Source organism: Acomys russatus, chromosome 8, assembly GCF_903995435.1.
Source record: "Acomys russatus chromosome 8, mAcoRus1.1, whole genome shotgun sequence".
In the NCBI taxonomy this organism is placed as follows: Eukaryota; Metazoa; Chordata; class Mammalia; order Rodentia; family Muridae; genus Acomys; species Acomys russatus.
The window spans coordinates 70,054,296-70,077,012 of record NC_067144.1 but is presented as its reverse complement, the minus strand read 5'-3'; the positions used below and the strand labels follow the sequence as shown (position 1 = coordinate 70,077,012).

The 22,717-nt window shown below is 47.6% G+C and overlaps 1 protein-coding gene across 1 annotated transcript; it reads right to left on the bottom strand.

Moving 5' to 3' along the window:
- Nucleotides 1-385: 385 nt before the first annotated feature.
- Nucleotides 386-21,729, bottom strand: Ifnar1 (interferon alpha and beta receptor subunit 1). Its single transcript, XM_051150383.1, has 11 exons — nucleotides 21,599-21,729; nucleotides 15,796-15,919; nucleotides 11,746-11,927; nucleotides 8,525-8,679; nucleotides 8,294-8,435; nucleotides 7,328-7,442; nucleotides 5,719-5,918; nucleotides 5,365-5,507; nucleotides 3,308-3,455; nucleotides 2,554-2,696; nucleotides 386-613 (listed from the first exon to the last, which is right to left on the bottom strand). Exons 1-11 carry the CDS (start codon nucleotides 21,669-21,671, stop codon nucleotides 386-388), a joined length of 1,653 nt encoding a protein of 550 aa, XP_051006340.1. The 5' UTR covers nucleotides 21,672-21,729.
- Nucleotides 21,730-22,717: the final 988 nt, after the last annotated feature.

Genomic DNA, 22,717 nt, shown 5'->3' with positions numbered 1-22,717 from the left:
GTGCCTCTGGGACACTATGGCAGTATCAAAAAGCCGAGTGCTCTCTCTAAAGGTCTCCTAAAATATGAACACCGAGAGATGGCCAGCAGCTGGCTTGTGCAGCGGCCAGCCACACCTGTGGCACAGAGCAGCACCGAGGGTTGAATCCACCAGCAGAAACTGGCAGCCATCTTAGGTAAGACTGCCCCATCCAGGATGAGCTTGACGAGACAAATGCACCTCATTCAAGACGGTGGCAAGCCTGTGTCCTCAGGACCATGTCCGCAGTCCTTGGGACTCGGGTCTGAAGATGCATCTTCCTCTCTGAAGGCGCCAGGAAGGCAAGGCAGATCCCACAGATCCCCACAGGGCTCTGTTCAGGAGCCCACTTTGGGCAGGCACAGTCCTACAGCCCCAGCCCTTTGTGGCTTCCACTCCCCGCGCTTTCTTCCTCGTTGGAATAGTTCCCGGAGTCCTGGCTGGTCTGGGAGCTGTACTTCCTGTGATCTACCGCGGGGGCGGGGCTTTCTTCTTCTACAGCGACCTTCTCTGTGTTTTCGATGATGAAACATTTTTCAATGTGCTCCTCCGGACTCAAGAGGAGAAGGTTTTTTGAAGGTGGCTCAGAGAAAAACTAGTGGTAAAAAAAGAAAGGCACACAGGTTGTTTTATATAAAAACTGATGTTCTAGCTCGAAATTCTTTGCTTTCTTACATCCACCATTTAGCAGACTTACCTTTTGGTGTGTGCATTACAATGCATGAGCTAAACTCACCAGTGCACTGTAAGGCTCAGAAGGAACAGGGAGGCCACCAGGCTGAAGGCCTTTGTGGGGTAAGTCCGTGAAGAATGCTTAGACAGACACCGTGCCGCCAAGGCTGTGATGGGGCCACTGGGATCACGGACATTTTGAAGTAACAGCATCTAGTTCACTGACACTCAAAAGCATGAGTGAGCTGGAACGCCTTCCTGCTGCCTACGCAGTCAGGGGCCGGTTCTATTTTCACCATAGCTGTCACTATCAGAGCACAAAGGGGAATTTAAAACTCTAGCACGCAGTAAGGACATGCTGAGCTCCGAAGGTATCACACCCTTTTCAGCGTAGGTCCTTTCTTGCTTACAACTCGGGTATCACGGACGCCGCCTCTCTTACACAGCATGCTCGGTTTCACACACAGCAGCAAGGTCACCGACCACTCACCTGCAGCTCTCTATCTAAGCCTGACTCAACCCCACTGCTTCTACCCGCCCTGGGGGAAGAGATGGTCCCCTGAGCCCCAGGTTCTAGAATTAGACCTTATTCACTCAGTGCTAACCATTGTGTTAGGTGCTGACCTCACAGGAGCCCTGAGCACCATGAGAGGACACTCCTGGGTTTTGCTGTTGCACCTTCTGTGACTTCACTCAGGGAACTAGGTGGAAATGGATGGATGATATGGTAACACAGTATTTCTGACGTGATGGTAAGTGGTAAGACACATTCCACAGAAGGCAGGGGCAGGACACTATTCTGACTGTAACACACACTTCACCAACAAATGGCATGTGCCCTTGAGAGCGGACGATGCAATAAGGTGGCCCACCCTTTGTTTCAGACTCAAGCATGTTCCTCTCAAGTGTCCGCCAGGACTGACTGTCCTAGAGCAGGCTGGTCCCTCACCATGTGACAAGGACAGAGAAGAGCAGACCCGCACTGAGGCTGCCCGTGTCTATGCCCTGGTTCCCATGCCTGTACGGGAAACCCCACTCAGGAAGGAAATGTCTGTCCCAGACCATGCACCTGACCAGGTGGGCTGTTTGCCAAGGCTTCCCTGGGCATTTCTTGGGGATGCCATATAAATGCCAATTTGATGCTGTGCACTTTCACTTTTGTTGCTCCATACTTACATTTACTATAAAGTGAAAATGGGCTGTTATAGCCCATCTCTGAACAGAACAGCTATAGTACATTACACTACTGTTTCTAAAAGTTTCATTTGTCTTTTTTTTAAAGACTTACTTATTTATATATTTATTTATTATATATACAGTGCATGTACACCTGCAGGCCAGAAGAGGGCATCAGATCTCATTATAGATGGCTGTGAGCAACCATGTGGTTGCTGGGAACTGAACTCAGGACCTCTGGAAGAGCAGTCAGTGCCCTTAACCTCTGAGCCATCTCTCCAGCCCTCATTTGTCTTTTTTCAGACAGGGTCTCACTGTGTAGCCTTCTGACCCTGAATTCACAGAGATCTACCTGCCTCTGTCTCCCAAGTGCTGAGGTTAAAGGTGTGCGCCACTACACTTGGTTTTTGTTTTTTGGGGGGTTTTTTTGGTCTGAAGCTCCTTTTGGTTTTAGAGGTGGGATGTGACTATTCAGCTTATGCTGGCCTTCAACTCACAGCAATCCTCCTGTCTTAGCTCCTGAGCTTTATAGGCATGCATTACCACACCAGGTTTGTCACCAGAATTCTGAAGAAATAAGCACATAGGTCTAGATGACTTTCTGGATACCAAGAAAGCATTACGCCATCAGCTGAGCGCAAACATCTGCTCCCCATGTCCTAGCTGGAGACAGGAAGAGACGCGTACCTCATCCATGCTGGCGGGAGGCTTGAGTGACGGGAAGAACACATCACTGAGGTATTTCAGGAGGCTCTTTACAGCATAAAGGGCCATGACAGAAAAAAACACAGCAGCAAATCCAGTTATAATCCAGGTTATAGAAGAATTTCCTAGAACATATAAATAATGATAATGTGAACGCCAGCACATTCCTTAGAAGAGCAGCCACAGGGCAGGAAACATAGAACGTCCCGACAACCCATTCTGGTTAGCACCGAGTACACTGCTCTGGGCAGTGACAGTCACACCGACAGAGGTCCCGACAGCTGGTTTTCCTGGCATCTGCCCAGCGAAGAAATGGCTAAGCCGCTTCTGGAACTGAACTACAAATGAGATTGAAGCACAGGCCTATCAAACCCCTCACTATAAACGACACCATTTCCACAAGCTCAATCAAGAGTAGAAATGGGAAATATTACAAATGAGCGATCTGACTGCTCACCAAGGAATGATCATTGAAGGTAATTATGTGAGCTCTGGATGAAGGCCTAAGTGGGAGTGTGGTTCCCTGACCCCAGAGCGCTCCCTGACCCCGGAGCGCTCCCTGACCCTGAAGGACCTGGCTGGGTTCACTTGTGATTCCTGTAGTTCAGAGAGGCCAGACAGTTTCTACCCTCTAAGGCAAAGAAAGAATTCTTCACAAATCCCAAAGCAGTCCTTTTTTTTTTTTTTTTTTTTAAATCAACTGCAGCTGCATTGAAAACATGTAGCAGATTCTCACCTGGCCTTGTTCTCTCACACAGCTTTTCACTGAAGTCACTGCTCTTATTCTGCATGGCCACCGAGAGCACCCTGGCTTGGACACAGTACAGAGTCAGTGGCTGCACCTTCACAATGGTAAACTCCGGGCTTTTCTTCACCATTCTCCTCTACAGACATAATAAAAATCAGATAGAGGATATGTATTTCTGCACTTTTTCTACTCATAATTACTGTCTTCCAAACACCGAGCTGGCCTGTGTCTAAGTAATATAAATTTGTTTTAAGTAACACATTATAACCAAATCAGAGAGTTAGGAATTTGCTGCCAAAAGAACATACAATGTAACCCCTGGGGAATTCTCACTCTCCAAGTGTCTGCCATTTATCGAGACAGTGAGAACAGTTAGGAGTTGAGGGTTCTGGCCTCACACTGCAAGCTGGCTGCCTTGTGTGAACCGTTTCATTGGTACCTTCTTTCCCGATCTGTATTGGTCAGCCACTGCTGCAGCAGTGCTGGGAAACAAAGCCACCCCAACACCCAGCAGCTAAGACATTTTTCTCATAAGGGTACAGACTGGCTGGGACAGTTCCCTCTAAGGCCTGGTCCCCCAGCCTCATCCTCTTTGTCCCATATGTGACATACATATCCCTGCTGGCACACAGGTGAAGCACAAAGGTCAAACCATGTCACCAGGCACACGCAGGCATATGCTCAGGCTCCAGTGTCAGTGAGGAAGTAAGTAACACCTCGTATCTGCTGGGCAGTAACTGCAAATGCTGTTTCCCAGGGTTGTTTTTAAGAAAGACAGGGCAACTTATGTAAAAAACCTTATGAGTCTGGATGCAACAGGAGTCTGCTGCGATGACTAAGCTATACAGGCAGCATGGGGCAGCGCAGCCACTAAGACACACCGAGTCTCGCATCCAGCAAAGCACAGTGCTGCACAGTCTCAGCCGCACCTCACTTCAAATCTGGCAAACATCTTGCACACCTGACTTGCTGGGGTAGCCACTGCTTTACAGGAGAGAAAAGCTACAGGAAAGGCCGGTCACAGTCTGTCAGCATGGGACACACGACAGGTGAGTGTTGATGCTACAGTTGGCAAGGCAGTCAAGTGAAGTGGCTGCAGGCAGCACTTTGATATCTGATTAAATTTCCAACCAAAAATGAAGAGACAACATTTACTGTCTCATCTGCACACCATTTTTGTGCTTGACCCTTGGATTGAAATCCCACAGGGATTCACGGCATGGGGTGCACGGGTTCTGTCACTTACTGCGCTCAGAGCAGCACATGAGCCCTTTTCACTACTGTGCCACAGAGAGATTCTGTGCTAGCTCCTCTCCCACCATGGGCTAAGCCGAACTCTGGAGGCTTTCTTTCCTTCTGGAGTCCACACAGGTCACCTTTGCCAAGGCTCTTTGTGCCCTGCCACATGATAAACTCTGTGGGTACTTGGTAGACACAACTCTGAGGGCACACCACAAATACCTCAAAGAGCCCAGTGATGTGAAGAGCCTCCTAAGTAGGCCAGGGCTACCTGTCTCAAAAGTCACCAGTGCAGAGAAACCTTAGTTTAGAAGAGGCCTTGGGAATCATGGGAAAAATGCTTCTAATTCAGTAATAGTGGACTCAAGGTTTATTTCAAAAGCAAACTGGAGGGCCAGCAAGATGGCCTAGTGGGTACAGGTACTTGCTGTAGAACATGGCAACCTGTATTCAGTCCCTGGGAATTGTGTGGTAGGAGGAGTGAGCTCACTTCCACAACCTGTCCTCTGGCTTCCACATGTGCCCTGTGATGCACACACAATAACACACTCACACTTACAGGCACTTGCACACACTCACACACCGCAAAGCAAGGCCCAGATGCAGGCGACTGTAACTGTCATGCAGAACGTGGAAAAGGCTGACACTCACTCTGTGCACACGGCCACAGTCACAAATGCTTAAAAGGCCCCCTTCAAACTGAAAGCCACAGTTTCGTGTTCTCTCTCCCTCCCTCCCCACTCACTTTCTTTCCCATTAACACAGTGATGAGGCGCTTGTCACAAAGCTACCGTGTGGGCTTTTACCTCAGTCTTGGAAGTATTGTCCCAAACAGTGATTTCGTAAATTAGTCCATGACATTTGCTGATGGCACTGCCCTGACAGGTGACATAGACTCGCAGTGAGTCCCTGGTGGGAGTGACGGCAATGACAGGAGGAGGAATGACAGCTGGGGAAGATATGGAAACACAAGATGAGGAATTACAGTCTCAAGGAAACGTTTGGTATAAACCAGGCATGAGCCACACCCATCACCTTGGCTCTCAGGAGCTCAGGCAGGGGGACTGCCATAAGTCTGAGGCCAGCCTGGGCTACACACTGAGTTCCAGGCCAGCCTGGGTTACTGTGTCAGATACTGTCTTAAAGAAAACTTGGCTTACTGTATTTTTGAGAATTAATAAATTTCTCTTTAGACCAAAAAGATGTGTTCTTTCCATCTGCTGCTTGTACACGGACAAAGAAAGCTGTTGTGTGGATGGCGTCTTGAGGAAAGACACAGTGCGTAGTGTGGACACTTGTGCAGGCAGGTACTGGTTTCCATTTATCTGAGTAGTTCCCGGGAGTACTTTTAAAGTAGCCACTTTGAAAAGAAAAACAAACAAGATAAATCCAATCATTAATTCAGCAAATATGTACTGAGGATTTATAATACACCAGATACTGTAGTGAGCACTGTGGACCCGAGGACAGTTTCCCCACCAAGGACACTCGTGGTACAATGGAGGAGACACTGATGCCCAACAAAGGAGAGCCACGGTGCTCCAAGAGCCTGCATGGAATTCTTAGGAAAGTGGCAAGCTATTCCTCCTCTGTGTGTGTGTGTGTGTGTGTGTGTGTGTGTGTGTGTGTGTATTTGCAGGTGCGCATGTGTAGCATGAAGGCCTGAAATTTAAGCTGGGTGTCCTCCTTGACTGCTCTCCTCTTTCCTGAGGCACGTCCTTACCCCACTTGCAATTTGCCGACCTGACTGGTCTAGCTAGTAAGCTTGCTCAGAACTCCCTGGTGGGCTTCCAAGTCCTGGGGCTCTGCCGGGTTTCACCTGCCGCACACCTGCCAGGTTTCACCTAGTTCCTAGAGAGCCCAAAAGCATAGCAGTGCTTTTGCTGCTATGTCATCTCCTCAGAGCACAACATGCTTTTTAAGCAAAATGTTATTAAAAGGCTGATATACAAATTCAGAAATAAAAACTTACTAAAAATATTTAAAACTCACCATGTCCTATGCGCTGGCTAGTTTTATGTGAACTTGATGTAAGCCATAGTCATCTAAGAGGAACGAACCTCAATTGAGAAAATGCCTTCAGAATATCCAGGTTTAAGTAGGTGACCCTGTAAGGCATTTTCTTAATTACTGATCTATGGGGAGGGCTCAGCCCTTTGTGGGTATGGAGACTCCTGGGCTCCGTAAGAAAGCAGGCTGAGCAAGCCCTGAGGAGCAAGCCAGCAAGTAGCACCCTCCATGGCTGTGACATCAGCTCCTGCCTCCAGCCCTGACTTTCCTCAGCGATGAACTACACTATGGAAGTGTGAGAGAAGCCCTTCTCGGCCCACGCTGGTTTTTAGTCACAGTGATTCATCACAGCAGCATCGACCAAAACAAGACGAATCCTAGCGATGTCTCACAACTCTTGAAGGTGCTTCCATCACATGCTAAGACACACTACCTAACAGTGCACAGTGTGCAAGCACAGCACCCCAGGTCACAGTCTGTCACATGAGCCATGAGTGTGTGTGTCTGTGTGTGTGTGCGTGCGTGCGTGCGTGCGTGCGTGCACATGTGGATCAGTGTGGGGTATACATCTGTGTACATGTGGGTGTCTACAGAGGGCAGAGGTAGCCATCGGCTCTTCAGCTCTATCATTTTCCAGCACACATCCATGAAGAAACTCCCTGCTTCACAATGCACCTCGCCCACCTCCCAGCCAGCCACTCGGTGCACCAGAAGCAGAGTGATGGCGACTGCAGAGCAAACCCCAGGGAAGGAACTTACGGGAGCCACTGCGCTCTGAAGCTCACGTTTGGAGCTGTGTAGTCCCACGTCAGAACATAGCTCTCACCTTGGACATCCATGCCTACGTTTTCTGGCGAAGGCATTTTATTTGCCACTAAGGAAGCAAAGACTCTGTTACACGTACATTTTAGCCTTGTGACACAGAACTGCTCTTATCTTGCTTGGTTTTTAAGAGGCAGAACATACTAACTTTGCAATGAAAACCATTAACAAGCCTGGCTCCCACCCCTGACCTAAGTATTGGCAAGGCTGGCAGTGACTTGAGTATTCAGGCTGCTTTCATTTCTGACATTTCATCTGTAGAGGTATGCTTTCGACACCAACCATCCTGCTAGCAACGGCATTAGGTATTGCAGACAAATAAAAACCATTTATATTATAAAAAATTTAACTTTTTTGTAGAATTTATTTTCATTAGTATTGAGACAAAACTTGACAGGAAATTTTTTTTTTTCTGTAAGTGCTGTTATCTTTCTTTTTTCTTTTTTCCTTTCTTTCTTGTTTTTTTTTTGTTGTTGTTGTTGTTGTTGTAGTTTGTTTGTTTGAGACAGGGTTTCTCTGTGTAGCCTTGGCTGTCCTGGACCCACTTTGTAGACCAGGCTGGCCTCAAACTAACAGTGATCCTCCTACCTCTGCCTCCCAAGTGCTGGGGTTACAGACGCCCCTTCCTTCCTTCTTCCTTTCATGTGTGTGGTGCTGGGGGTTGAACTGGGGCCTTTGTATGCTAGACAAGTGTTCAACCAAACACCCTCTACCCAGTGCTTTTTTTTTCTTTTTAGTAATTATTTAGTAAAATAGTAAAAATTCGTAAATTTAGTAATTATTTAATAAAACCATCACAAAACTTCATCATATAAGATGGCTCAGCACTTAGAGTAGAACACGCCCAAATTAAAAAGCTGTCAATGCTGAGTCGCTGAGTCTGCAGTCAGAGGTCTTCCTTACCTGTGGTGTTTATACATTGCACTGCACTGTAGCTGCTGTGGTTCCTAAGCAACAAATGTGTGGCTTCAACCTCCAGGCAGTAAGTAGTCTCTGGCAGCAGATTCACTATCTTTTCCGTATAATAAGTAGTTTTAATAATTTTCTATTAAAAAAAATAAAACATACAGTCAAATTTTAGGATTAATTCACCTCCTTTTCTCTCACATCAGACAGGTAAAAACAAAAACTTACTCTCACACCTGAAGACTTCTGCCAGATTTCTATGCTGTGCATGAAGCTAAACTGATCCCTTCCCCACATGTTTCCTCCTTGTCCGGGATGAGAGATGTGCACGAGGATAGCTGTATCTTCAGCTTCTAACTGTACTCCCGGGGGGCCGATGTGAGCTGTTGACGTCAGAGGACAGTTATGCGACGTGAGGTGTATACGTCATTCCAAATGGCTAGAAGTAAGAGTCTCCCTGGCACGGGAAGGCAGAGAAAGTCCCATGTGTGCCTTCCACTTTGGGAGGACATGGCAAGAGCCCTCCAACAGAGACATACACGTATGTGCTAAGCAAAAACATGTACAGGGCGGGGAATGGTTAACGAGTGCCATTTCTCATCAGCTATAGAGTTGTGCAAACCCAGCAGAAAAGCAGCCCAGGCCCTGGGGGTCATGCGTGAAGTGTCTAAGATGGGACAGAGAAGGGCACAGGGTGTGAAAGGGTTCAGAAACAGTCAGGGGCACAGGCCGGAGGCCAGATACAGAAGGGAGTGGTAGCAATTTAAGAAGACACTGTAAGGCTGAGGTTGTCAAAGAGCCAAATTCACACTCTGGTTTTAGAATGATCAGCCTGGCCAACGGATGAGGAAACAGGGAGGTCAGCAAGGGGTCAAGTGCAGAAGACAAGGGTATTGGTAAAAAGGTAGAAGGAGCCGTCTCTGGTACCCTGACATGATGGGCAGACAAAATGTGTTAGGGCACTGTCTCGGTTACCCTTCAATTGCTGCATCAGCGCTCGATAACCAAGGCAGCATACATGTATACAAACTATTTAATGTTGGGGTTCAGGATTCCAGGCATCAGTAGAATCCATGACCACCATAGAGGGGAGCATGGCAGCAGGCAGGCATGGTGCATGGTGCTGGAGGGAAGCATGGCAGCAGGCAGGCATGGTGCTGGAGGGGAGCATGGCAGCAGGCAGGCATGGTGCTGGAGGGGAGCATGGCAGCAGGCAGGCATGGTGCATGGTGCTGGAGGGGAGCATGGCAGCAGGCAGGCATGGTGCTGGAGGGGAGCACGGCAGCAGGCAGGCATGGTGCATGGTGCTGGAGGGGAGCATGGCAGCAGGCAGGCATGGTGCTGGAGGGGCACATGGCAGCAGGCAGGTATGGTGCATGGTGCTGGAAGGGAGCATGGCAGCAGGCAGGCATGGTGGTGGAGGGGAGCATGGCAGCAGGCAGGCATGGTGCATGGTGCTGCAGGGGAGCATGGCAGCAGGCAGGCATGGTGCATGGTGCTGGAGGGGCACATGGCAGCAGGCAGGCATGGTGCATGGTGCTGGAGGGGAGCATGGCAGCAGGCAGGCATGGTGCTGGAGGGGAGCATGGCAGCAGGCAGGCATGGTACATGGTGCTGGAGGGGAGCATGGCAGCAGGCAGGCATGGTACGTGGTGCTGGAGGGGAGCATGGCAGCAGGCAAGGCAGGCAGATATGGTGCTGGAGAAGTAGATGACACAAGCGGGGCGGGGGGAGTTCTGGGAATGACATGCACTTGAAACATCAAAGCCTGTCCCAGTGGCACAGCTCTTCGAACAAGGCCACACCTCCTAGTCTTCCCAAGTAGTTTCACCAAGATTTCAAACACATGAGCCCATGGGGCTTGTTCTGATTCAAACCATCACAGGTATAAAATGTAGAAAGAGGCCAAAGATGGCTCCAAGCTTTGAACCTGAGCAAATAACCAGCGGATGTCATTTCCTGTGACGGCGATGGCTGCCGGAAGGGCCGTGAGGAGACACTGAGAGCCTCACTTGACCATTTTTACTCTGAGCTGGTGTTTAACTGAAGGGAGGCGGTGATACCAGTCCAGTGCTCAGAGGGAGCAATGAGGCAAATGACACAATTCTGGGAGTCAAAAGCAGGTTTAATGACTAAGCCCTGCTTAGCCAGGCCAAGCTTGAAATCTCCAGTGAAGAGAACAAAAGAAAAAACTGGAAGCAGGGGTCTCAGGAGCGAGCAGAGCCGCAGCCAGCCAGGGAAGGAAAAGCTTAAGAGAAAGGAGCCACGTCTACACTGCGCTCAGAGGCCCCGGAGCCTGGGAATGAACTGTTAGGAGAGAAGGCTGCTGACTTCTTCAGTATGTGAGAAGGGGGGAGTGTGAGTGGACGGAGGGAAGGAGGGAGCGGGAGGAAATGACGGTGCGTGGAGACCGGCCATTCCCCCCTGCCCCCAGGGTTTCTGTGTGGCTCTGGCTGTCCTAGAACTCACTCTGTAGACCAGGCTGGCCATGCCCAGCCTCAGGTCATTTCTTTTGAAGACTGTGGCAGGGCAGTGTTTCTCCAACTTTTTGTTTGTTTTGTTTTTGTTTTGAGGCAAGCTGTCTCTGTGTAGCCTTGGTTATCCTAGACTCTTTTAAAAAAAAATTATTTATACTTTATTATGTATACAGGGCTCTGCCTACGTGTACACCTGCGGGCCAGAAGAGGGCATCAGATCACATTACAGATGGTTGTGAGCCACCATGTGGTTACTGGGAATTGAACTCCGGACCTCTGGAAGAGCAGCCAGTGCTCTTAATCTCTGAGCCATCTCTCCAGCCCCTATCCTAGACTCTTGCAGACCAGGCTGTCCTTGAACTCACAGCAATCCGCCTACCTCTGCGTCCTGAGTGCTGGGATTAAAGGCACGTGCCACCATGCCCGGCTCTCCAACTTTTCTATATCCAGGTCCCTTTACAGAAATTGTGAGGCTAGAGAGATGGGCTTGGTGTCCCTGCAGCAGAGCCAGACTCAACTCCCAGCACCTCTGCCAGGCTGCTCACAACCACCTGGGTATAACCCCACACTCCCAGCCAACCTTACACCTTCTTCTGGCCTCTACCAGCACCTGTACACTTGTGACACACACTCTCACAGACATCTCATGCACACATAGATAAAACTTAAAGGTGCGATACTGCTGAATGCTTAAAAAGCCTCTCATTAGCGTGGGGACTAATCCAGATCCCCAGTCAGTCACGCGCACTCCTCGCCTTTCAAAACCTCCACTGTGCCCTAAAGGAAATAATCCGAGGAGCAAGTAATAGTCTCTGAGTTGCTAGGGAAAAGAGTCCTGTTAAAAAGGCTCTTGGTGACCACACTTGGACAGCCACCAGCACAGAAGGCCACAAGAACGGCCCTTACAAGAATGGCTTCCCAGAGAACGCCCTGCTAACATTTACAGAACAGAATGCTGTGATGCTTTCTCACCTTTGTAAAAAGGGACAAACGAGTCACCCTCGCTCCATGAAGAAACGCTGCTTCCTTTTTCTGCTCTTACACGAAACGTTGTTTCCTCATAAACGTTTATGTCGAGTAGAGAGAACTCACATTTGGTCCCCGTAATATTTTGACACTCGGGCAATTTTAACCAGTTCTTCGTCTCTTCTCTTCTCATTGAGAAAAAAGTTTGAATGAGTACATTTAGACATTTTAAACAGATTTTCTATCACCATAATTCATTTAAGAATTTATTTTCTAAGGTAAGTGCCACTGTGTGCTGAGCATGCGAGCCTAAGTGAAGGGTCAACCCCTCCCCCAAATTAACAATGGGTGTACCTAAAAGGCCTGTGGCAACATGCACCCAATTTGCTGCACAAACTGTGTCCTGGATGCGCCCAAGGACAAGGCCATTGTGGTGGTGCACGCCCTTAATCCCAGCCCTCGGGAGGCAGAGGCAGGTAGATCTCCGTGAGTTCGAGGCCAGCCTGGTCTACAAAGCAAGTCCAGGACAGCCAAGGCTACACAGAGAAGCCTTGTCTCAAAAAACAAAACAAAGCAAAACAAAAAACCAACAAAACAAAGCGAAAAAAGTGGTGTGTTATTTGGAATACTGCAGAGGCCACCAGGGACATTTCTAAAGCCAGTGCCTGCTGCTGTTATGTGCTTTCCAAGGTCTGTGTCAAACTGCATTACTCTGTGCCAGTCACAGCAAGGTGGTCAGAATCCTTCACGGAGCCTGGGAGGACAGAGTACCCACTGGTGCTGCCCTACAACCTCTACCAAAGCACACAGAGAGAAAAACATCCGGGGAAATAGTATGGAAATTATACTAAAAAGAATTTATTTCCTCTGAGACAACGTAACATTTCCCTGTATACCCGTTGCTTCTTTTTTGATACATATGAGGCAAGATACTACTTGGAATAATTCAGACATTTAGTTAGATTTCTTTCTTTCTTTCTTTCTTTCTTTCTTTCTTTCTTTTTTTTTTTTTTTTTTTTTGAGATAGGGTTTCTCTGCCTAGCCCTGGTTATCCTGGGGCTCACTCAGGAGACCAGGCTGACCTCCAACTCAGAGACCCGCCTATCTCCCAAATACTGGTATTAAAGTTATACACAACTACCACCTGGTCATGTAGTTAATTGTGTGTGTGTCTGTGTGTGTTTTGTTATTTTGAGACAGGATTTTTCTGTGTAGTCCTGGAACTCACTCGCTTGACCAGGCTGGTCTTGAATTCAGAGGCCCATCTGCTTCTGCCTTCTGAGTGCTGTGATTAAAGGCGTCTGCCATCACCACCCAGCTACTTAATTTTTAATAGAGCATTTGCTTCAATTTTATGAGTGGTCTCATTAGCATTTCAAGGAAACAGAAATAAATAATCCATAAGACAAAAGCAGATTTGCCTAGCTTGGTCCAAGGTAGCTGTGTGACTTCTGGGAAAAGAACCTGTATTTCTGGACTTTAATTTCCTTATTGAAAAACTGGGAATTGACAGGGTGTGGTAGTACATGCCTTTAATCCCAGCACTCAGGAGGCAGAGGCGGGAGGATTGCTGTGAGTTCGAGGCCAGCCTGATCTACAAAGCAAGTCTAGGACAGCCAAGACTACACAGAGGAAAAAAAAAAGAAAGAAAAAGAAAAAAAAAAAAAAAAAAAGAAAAAAAAAAAAAAGAAAAAAAAAAAGAAAGAAAAAGAAAAACTGGGAATTGGAGCCAGGCGTGGTGGCACATGCCTTTAATCCCAGCACTTGGGAGGAAGATGCAGGCGGATCTCTGTGAGTTTGAGGCCAGCCTGGTCTACAAAGCGAGTCCAGGATACCCAAGTCTACAATAGAGAAACCCTGTCTCAAAAAAACAAAAACAAAAACAAACAAAACAAACAAAAAGAAAGCAAGAAAAACTGGGAATTGTTCTGATAACCCCTCTGACCCCGAGGAACAGAGCCTATCTGGAGACAGCCCTCAGCACTGTGCTGTCTGGATTTCTTCCATCGTTTCCAAAGCAACCATTGTCTGTTTCTTGGGGTCTTTAATTCTTCAGAGACTTCCTTTACAATTACGTGTGAACCTGTCTGTCTGTGGCTCTATGTACATCACTGTGAGGTCAGAAGACTGAGGAGCAGCTGGGGCTGGAGTCACAGGTAGAGACGTTGCCTGTCTGCTCTGTAGTACAGGGTAGTGTTGAGGGTGCCCCCCATATCCCACTATAGCACTGAGGGTGCCCTCCATATCCCACTATAGCATTGAGGGTGCCCTCCATATCCCACTACACTGTTGAGGGTAGCCTCCATTTATCCCACTATACCTAAACCAGCTGTTGGATCAAAGAATCAACCTAAGGCAAAGAGCAAATGGCATCCAAACTCAAGCTCGCATGCACAGAAACCTCACTAGCGCTAAATGCGCCTGTGTGCAGACACACTGAGTTAGGAAGCTGCAGGATCACTGTCTCTGCTTAGTAACCCAGGGGCAGCTGCAGTGCGCAGTGGGGATGAAGTGCTGGGTCCTGACCTGGAAAGTCCGCACACCTCCTTCCTTCACTGCTGACTCATCCTACACAGGGACAAAGGGGTGCAATGGAACCACAACACCAAGCAGGACACGCAGGGTTGCGCCTCCTGTAAGCCTGCCTCCTGAGGCTGCCTAAAGTCTTGGCACCTGGGAATTAGAAAGCTGGTACTGAGAAAGAGGCACCGATGAACCATCCAGTCTATGGCTGTTTTGTCTAGAACACTGGTGTGTGTGAACTGCATCTAAAGAGAAGACTCGGTGGTTAACAGCACTTCCTGCTCTTGCAGAGGGCCAGGTTAGGTTCCCAGCACCTGCGTGGTTTACAACCTTCCAGGGAATCCACTGTCTTCTTCTGGCCTCCATAGGCACCAGGTATGGACACGTACATACAGGCAAAACACATATATAAATAAACTAAACCTGTATATGAGTGCTCTGTCTGCATGCACACTAGCAGGCCGGAAGAGGGAATCGGATCCCATTACAGACGGCTGTGAGCCAGCATGTGGTTACTGGGAATTGGATTCAGGACCTCTGGAAGTACTCTTTTAACTGTGGAGCCATCTCTACGGCCCATAAAATCAACCTAAAATTAAAAAATAAATATTAAAGCCACTGGGTATAGTAGAAATTATAGGGAGACTAACTGTAGAAGGCTTGGGGGCCTGTTCCAAGACCCAGCATTGCCTTTCTGGGTGCTTTCCCACAGTCAAGACAGTTCGGAAGCTGTTATACATGTACTGAACATGTGACATCAATGGAGAGAAGGCTGTCTACTAATCTCATCTTCAAACCTCCTTAAGAAAAGTTTTATGGCCCGGCATGGTGGTACACGCCTGTAAGCTCAGCACTCGGGGAGGCAGAACGCTGTGAGTTCAAGGCCAGCCTGGTCTATAAAGTGAGCCCAGGACAGCCAAGGCTGCATAGGAAAAACCTGACTCAGGGGTGGGGGAGGGGAGGAGAAAGAAATGTTTGATTTACTCTTTGTGTGTGTGTGTGTGTACACGTGAGAGAGCGCAAACACACCAAGGCATATCAGTGCAAGTCAGAGGACAACTGGCAGGACTTAGTTCTTTCTTTACATGTGGGTCCTGGAAATCTAATCAGCCTGTTAGGCCTGGCGGCAAGGACTTTGACTTGCTGAGCCATGCACCAGCCCCTCATCACAGCTTAGTCTCCACCGAGACAGTTTACAAATATTATGTGAAGTAGACATAAAATTTCCTATAACGGAAACAACCAAATGCTTCCCCACTGGGGGCTGGAGAGATGGCTCAGTGGTTAAGAGCATTGTAAAGGACCAGGGTTCAATTCCCAGTACCCACATGGCAGTTCACAACTGTCTGTAACTCCAGCTGCAGGGGATCTGACACCCTCACACACACAGACATGCAGGCAAAATATCACGGCACATTAAAAAAAATAATAAAAAATTAAAAATATATAAATAAAAACTAACAAAAAGTAAATTATGATGTTGAAATTATAAAAATTATCCCTATCATCCCAGCAAGCCAACCAGTTACCTACGTTTGATATTCTGCTGAGAAAGTCACGCTGCCCACTGACTCGTTGTCGCTGCTCCACTTTAAGGCATAGTTGTCATCTATAATGTAGACATCTATATTCTCAGGAGGTTTCAGATTTTCTCCACCTATAAATCCAACAAGCAACAGAATGATTATTTATATGTTGTAAAAATATTTTATAAACTGTTATTATTCACATCAATAACAAGACTGAATGCATTCATTTCAATGCTCTTTTTTTTTCATTTTTGCTATGAGGCCCGCAAACCACAACCACCACCAGCATGGCACAGTAACCCTAAGGGTGCAATAGTGGCACAAATACCCTGGTGGTAACCAACAGTTGTCCAGGTAGACTTAAGAAGACAGAAACCATGCCTGGTGCTGGAAACCTTGCCCACTGCCCGGGGCTAGAGAAGTCATGAATCTTGGAAGAGGACCTATAAATAGCATTTTACTGAAACCAGCACAATCCCTAACTATATCCTAAATGTTTATCCTCATACGCACAGGTATGAGTAGTTCTCACCCATCATCAAGGAAACTGCTCTTTGCAACAGATGGAGATCATAACAGAAAAATACAACCAATCAAAATGCAGAGTTGTGGGGCCCAGTCTACAACTTGGCTCCTGAGCCTAAGGCTCAGGGATTACTATGAAGAGGGAGCAGAAAGACTGTAAGAGCCAGAGGAACAGGGGTTTTGTTGTGAGAGTGTGTCTCCTGGAAATGTCAGGGGTCACACCCATGGCATCTCACCAACGTGGCTGCTGCCTAACCATGACCTCAACAAACACACCATCAGCAGACGTGTTAGTGAGGATGGGAAAAGGCTCAGGAGGCCTCAGTCATTGTGGGGAGACATGCGGCTGAGAGCAGGAGAAACAGTCACATCAATCAGTTATCCGACACCAAACGGTCAGCCCTGAAAACACACACACAAGCACCACTAGAGTTTGAGAAGGTTGTTAAATATCTACTTAGGAGCACACTCGGACACACAAACAAAGGAAAAGGGTGTGAGTTTGACAGAGTGGTTTGGTGGTAGTGGTGGTACATGGGAGGGTACGCAGGGAGGAAAGGGAAAGGGGGAAGTGAGGGTACCATATTTTAATCTCACGAAATAACAAACGTATTTTAAAAATTTAAATTAGAGGGCCAGGCGATGGTGACACACACCTTTAATCCCAACACTCGGGAGGCAGAGGCAGGTGGATCACTGTGAGTTCGAGGCCAGCCTGGTCTACAAAGTTAGTCTAGGACGGCCAAGGCTACACAGGGAAACCCTGTCTCGGAAAACCAAAACAACAACAAAATTTTAAATTAGATTTTTGTATTCTGTTGCCTGTGAGAATGTTGCGCCCACATGTGTATATGTACTCCACGGAAGTCAGAAGAGAGCGTCAGATCTCCTTGAACTGCAGTTACAGAGGACAGTGAACCACCAAGTGGGTGCTGGGAAATGAACCCAGGTCCTTTGCAAGTGCAATTAAGTACTCAATCACTAAGTCATTTCTCCAGCCCCGGGGACAGAATTTATTCAAACACAGCAAAGTATACCGCAGTCCCCTCTGATGTGTGGGCGTCGTGGCCCCCCAGTGAATGCCTCAAACTGCAGTTAGATCCCAGCTCTCTTCACACTCACTCCTACGTAAGTGTGGACATAGTTGTGATAAGGGTTAATAAATAGGCACAATAAAATAATAAAAATAAAAACAATACACTTTGATTACACTGGGGTTGGGGTGGCAGGGGTCATTAGTAGGTAAATAAGGGGGTTCCCTGGACGCAATCTCTGTAGGACTTCACTGGTTATTTGGATATCCGGGACAACAGGAAGATTGCTATCCCAGGAAGGACAGAGAGAAATTATCTCAATGATCTAAATGGTAGACAATTTAAAGGAGAGGTGCGCAGACCTCTGCCACTGCTGTTTAGCTGCATTGGACCTTTATTAATATATAATGCCTTGTCTCTTGTAACCCTAATTGTGTTATTAGACACTTCCAAAGAAACCAGATAGACACTTCCAGCAAGGACCAGATTTACACAGCTTCTTCTTCTTCCAAAAGGAGCTCAGCCCAGCTGCTGCCTCCCGCATGGGGAGGCTTGGGACAGAGCCCGCTCCAGAGCTCTGAGAATCAAGCGCCACTCCTGATCTTTGGAATCTCACCTAACACTTCCAGGACAAGTAGGTGCAGAGCAGGCCTGGTTTAGACAGCCTTCTAAGAACGAAGTAAGGCGCCATCTCACTCTGGCGGCTACATCCCCTCACCCCTTCCTTTAGCTTCTCCATGCAGCCCCTAGCACCCTCCTCCTCATCTTTAGGAAAGGTACTGGGACATTTCTGTTCTGTGGTTACAAAAATTCATGTGACCTCCCTGAACGTGTATCCCTGGTCATGTGCATTCTTGGCCATTCATGTTTCAGAATATAGTAATTTCCCTCAAAGCGGAGTCACTCCTTTGAGTCAATGATTTAAAATCCTCCTTGTCTGATGCTGATGCAGACATGCCTGCTCATCAAGTCTTCCCTTGAAGATGCATGCCTCTGGCGGACCCTGGAGAGTTCCAAAGTCGTTAAAATGGCAGTGCAAGAGCTGTCTAGGTGTCTGAGACACTGACACCTGAGGCTGCGTATTCCAGCCATATTTCTAGGATACTCAAAAAAGGGCATGTTTTTAAAACACTTTTTAAGGTGTTTATGTGTCTGTGTGTATGTGCACATGAGTGCTGGTGCCCTCCTGGGCCAGACTACCATGTTGGATTTCCTAGAGCTGGAGTTGGTTGTGAGCTACCGGCATGGATGCTTGGACTCGGGTTCTCTTTAGAGCAATGAATACTCTAACTGCTTAGCCAGCTCTTCAACCCTGAAACCTGGTCTTTATTGGTCCGTACACTTGGGAAGCTGAGGCAGGAATATCATTTAAGGCCAACTTGGCTATACGCCAAGACTCTGTCTAACAACCACCACCACCAGCACCACAGCAACAACATACACCAATAGGAACAAGCCCTACTCTCTTGTGATACACAGATCTTTGTGAGTTCAAGGCCAGCCTGGCCTATAGACTGAGTTCCAGGACAGCCAGAGTTGTTACACAGAGAAACCCTATCTAGAAAAGCAAGCAAACAAGCAAGCAAGCAAACAAACAACAACAACAACACACACACACCAACCCCCACTCCCAAAAGCCAGTCTTGTTTTTTAACAAAATCCTAAATATTTGATGTTACCAATCCCAGGAGCCAGATGCTGCTGTGAATGCCCCACTAGCTGAGAGAGGCAGAGAAAGCACCCTGCTGAGCTTCCTAGCCAGCCACAAGCCCTTTCTCCTCCATGCACACACACTGTCTTAAAAGCCCTTCAAACTGATGTCCCTCCTTTCTCCTCCCTATGTATCTATCTGTCCTCCAGACTTCTTACTCTCCATGGTTTTTCTCTTATGTTCACTCCCTGTCAATTGTTGCCTGCTCTGCCTCTTGATCCATGGTTGACTTTATTTAATCCTGTTTACAGAAAGCTCTTAGATTAAAGGTGTGTGCTAGGGCTGAGCCACACCACAATTAGAAACAGGTTTTTCCAGAACACAAGCTTGGGGTCCACAGTGTGATCAAATATGCTGCAACCCAGTCTTACATGTCTTGTACTTTCCCCCACAAAATGGTAGGCTCATAGGGACCTCTGAAAGATCACAATCGGCTGGCTATTCACTTTATAGGCTATATTTTTCTTTTTCTTTTTTAAAATAAACATAAAATAAAATTATATATATATCTCGTGCTCTGCCTGCATGTACACCTACTCACCAGAAGAGGGCACCAGATCTCATTATAGATGGTTGTGAGCCATCATGTGGTTGCTCGGGATTGAATTTAGGACTTGCATGTTGCAGGTAACGCCTCTACTGTTCTACATCATTTGCAGTCCTACTATGCTATTTTTAAAAGAAGATTTACTTTATATATATGAGTGTTTTCCCTGCATATATATATATAATATGTGCACCACATGTGCCTCATGGCCAGGAAGTCAGAAAAAGACATTCAAATCCCCTGGAACATGAATTAGGAAAGGTTGTGAGTCACCAAGTGTGTGCTGGGAATCAAACCCAGGTCCTTCTACAAGAGCAGCTGGTGCTTTTGCCTGTTGAGCCATCTCTCCAGCTCCTAGGCTGTAATTTTTAAAAAGCATCTTTTAACTTTACGTCTCGTTCCACTGTTTGTTGCTGTTGTTGTTTTTCTTGTTTTGAAAACTTCTGCCTCAAGGCTATCAGGTCCTATCGCCAGGCAGGCTTCTATTCCAGAGGCTTATAGACTTCTCCCAGTTAGATACCATGAGGAGACATCTGAGAAAACATTTTCTGAACTTTTTTTTTCCTTTTAAGCCAGCAGGAGGTATCCGTCAAATCTCCCCACTCAGTTGTCACTCTCTTAGTGTTTCATCCCATGGTTTTGTATAAACCAAGAACACACTCTACCCCTGAGCTACATTTCCAGTACCCCCACCAGAGCCTTCGAATTTCATCCCTAAACTGAATCTATCCTGTCAGCCCCATCCTCTTACCTTGATCCCCATCCCAATCGTTGGAATTTACAGATTCTGCGCAGAGCGGGCAGCATTTGTGCTTATGAGATTTAACAAAGGATCCAATAGTTTCAATAGCAGTTCTAGAGTATACTGTTCCTAATAATCTTTTTTGGATTATTTTGAAGAGATTATGTTAAAAGCTGTCAGACTCGAGGGGCATGGTTGCACAAGTCTTTAATCCCAGCACTTGGAAGGCAGAGGCAGGCGGATCGTTTTGAGTTCGAGGCCAGCCTGGTCTACAGAGTCCAGGACAGCTAGGGATATTACACAGAGAAACTCTGTCTCAAAGAAGAAGAAAAAAAGCTGTCAAACTCCATTTTGTTAGAAACAGCCTAACTCCATCCTAAAGACCATCAACTCTAGGGAAATTCATTAGAAAAGGTCGAGCTGACCACCATACTGAATAATGTTTATACCTTCGGTTCTGGGAAAAACTCCCTACACAGGGTTAAGCCAACCACAAACTATGTTTATGATCAGCGTACCCTATGGCTTATTAATCAAAAAAATTCATGCAGCTGTCCCCGACACTGACCAATGCTCCCTCGCCTTGCACTTGCAATACACCCCTCAAGCACCTGGTTCAGATTCTGAACTGGCTGCCTCCCTGAGCTCAGAAAATAAAGCTTTCAGTTTGCAGGATCTGAAGTGAATTTTCTCGGCTTCCACTCCGAACCCAGCAATTGTTTATGTATGGTACTTTGCCTGCATGTACACTATATGCATGTCCCAGATAAGGGTCATTTTCAGGGTGAGACCTGGGGCATCACGGACCTCCCAGGTGTACCGAAGAGGAATTAGAACTTCCAGGAGTCCCGGCTGCGACGCTGGCCTGTCTTCCCTGGTTCCTCATTTCCCTTGTCTACCACCCTTAGAGTAGTCGCCATTCAGCGCAACTAGCCCAGCGGTTCCCTAGCTTGCCCGTTTTGTTAGTCGGCTCCGACCTCGGGCCCGGTAAGGCGGCTCTCATCTCACTCCTCCGTGAGGCCGAGACACACTGCGCTAGGAGGGGGAAGCGCCATTTCTGGCGCTGTCTAGTCTCCCACCTGCCAGCCATCCTGAGGCTCGGGCCGGGGGGGCCAGCGTCCCCGGCGTCCGCTCCCATCGGGAGGCAATCGGGGTGAGTGCACCGGGGACGTCGGCCAGCGCGCCCAGCTAGCGGCCGAGGCCCTGACGCCCGGTGCTCTCCCTGCCCGGCCAGGCCCCTCGGCTCACCTGCGGCTGCGGGCAGCACCCAAGGCGCCCCGGCCGCCAGCACCAGGGTCGCCGCTCCCAGGACGGCGAGCATCGTCTCAGGAGGTCAGACTTGTCGCTCACATCCCCAGCGGCGATGGGGAGCTGAACGTGACTCTCCGGGACGATCCTTCTCCTCCGCCAACGCCCCGCCCTTTCCGCCAACGCCCGCCCCTCCGCCGGGCAAGGCTCCTCCGCCAACGCCCCGCCCTCTCCACGAGCCTGCGCTTTGGAAAGTACCAGGCGGCCAGTCCTGGACTCTTGCCTTTGACCCTAGACGTTCTTGTCACGCCCCACCTCCACTTCCGGAAAGACTGCCCTGGGGCCCGGAAGGCGCAGGCGATACATTTACTATTTCAGCTGCACAAAATTTTTATGCTTGATCCCTTGATTTCATGGGATGGTTTGGTGTTGTAGATTCGCTCTATCTAGGGAGTTTGAATTACGCAGCATTCGAATCTTTTTCCCCCCTAAACATGTTTTAAGGTTGGTTTTATGTGTATGAATGTTCTGCCTGCATGTACGTATATGCACCGTACATATATGCGTGCCTGGTACCCAAGGAGGCCAGGAGAGTAAGCCAGATACCCTGGCACTAAGTTAGAGGTCTTAGGAGCTACCAGGTGAGTCCTGGTATCTGAACTCTGGTCCTCTGCAACTGCGCTTAACCACTGATCCATTTCTCTAGGCCCTTAACTCTTTTTAGTACTCTCTCCCTAAAGAGACTTTTATTTAGTGTCTAATTCATTTTTTAAAAAGCATGCTTATCCATCAATAGTGATCCAATATAGAATGATTAGTTGGAAAAAAAAAAATCCCCAAATACAAAAAAATTTTGTTTTCAAATTTCTAGCATGGTACTCTTTGAGATCAGGGACAGATCAATATTCCTAGGTAGACTCAAAGCTTTGAAAGTTATGTTACTTTAAACATACTCCTTACAGACTTAACATTTATAATCTGAATAGCTGAAGTTCCTATTTAAAGAATAAAGTACACTGTGCTTAGTAGTATTTAGAAGCACATTCTGTAAGAATATTCATTGAAAACATTTTAAAATTTGAATCTCATAGTAAGATAAACAGCCTCTCATAGAATCAC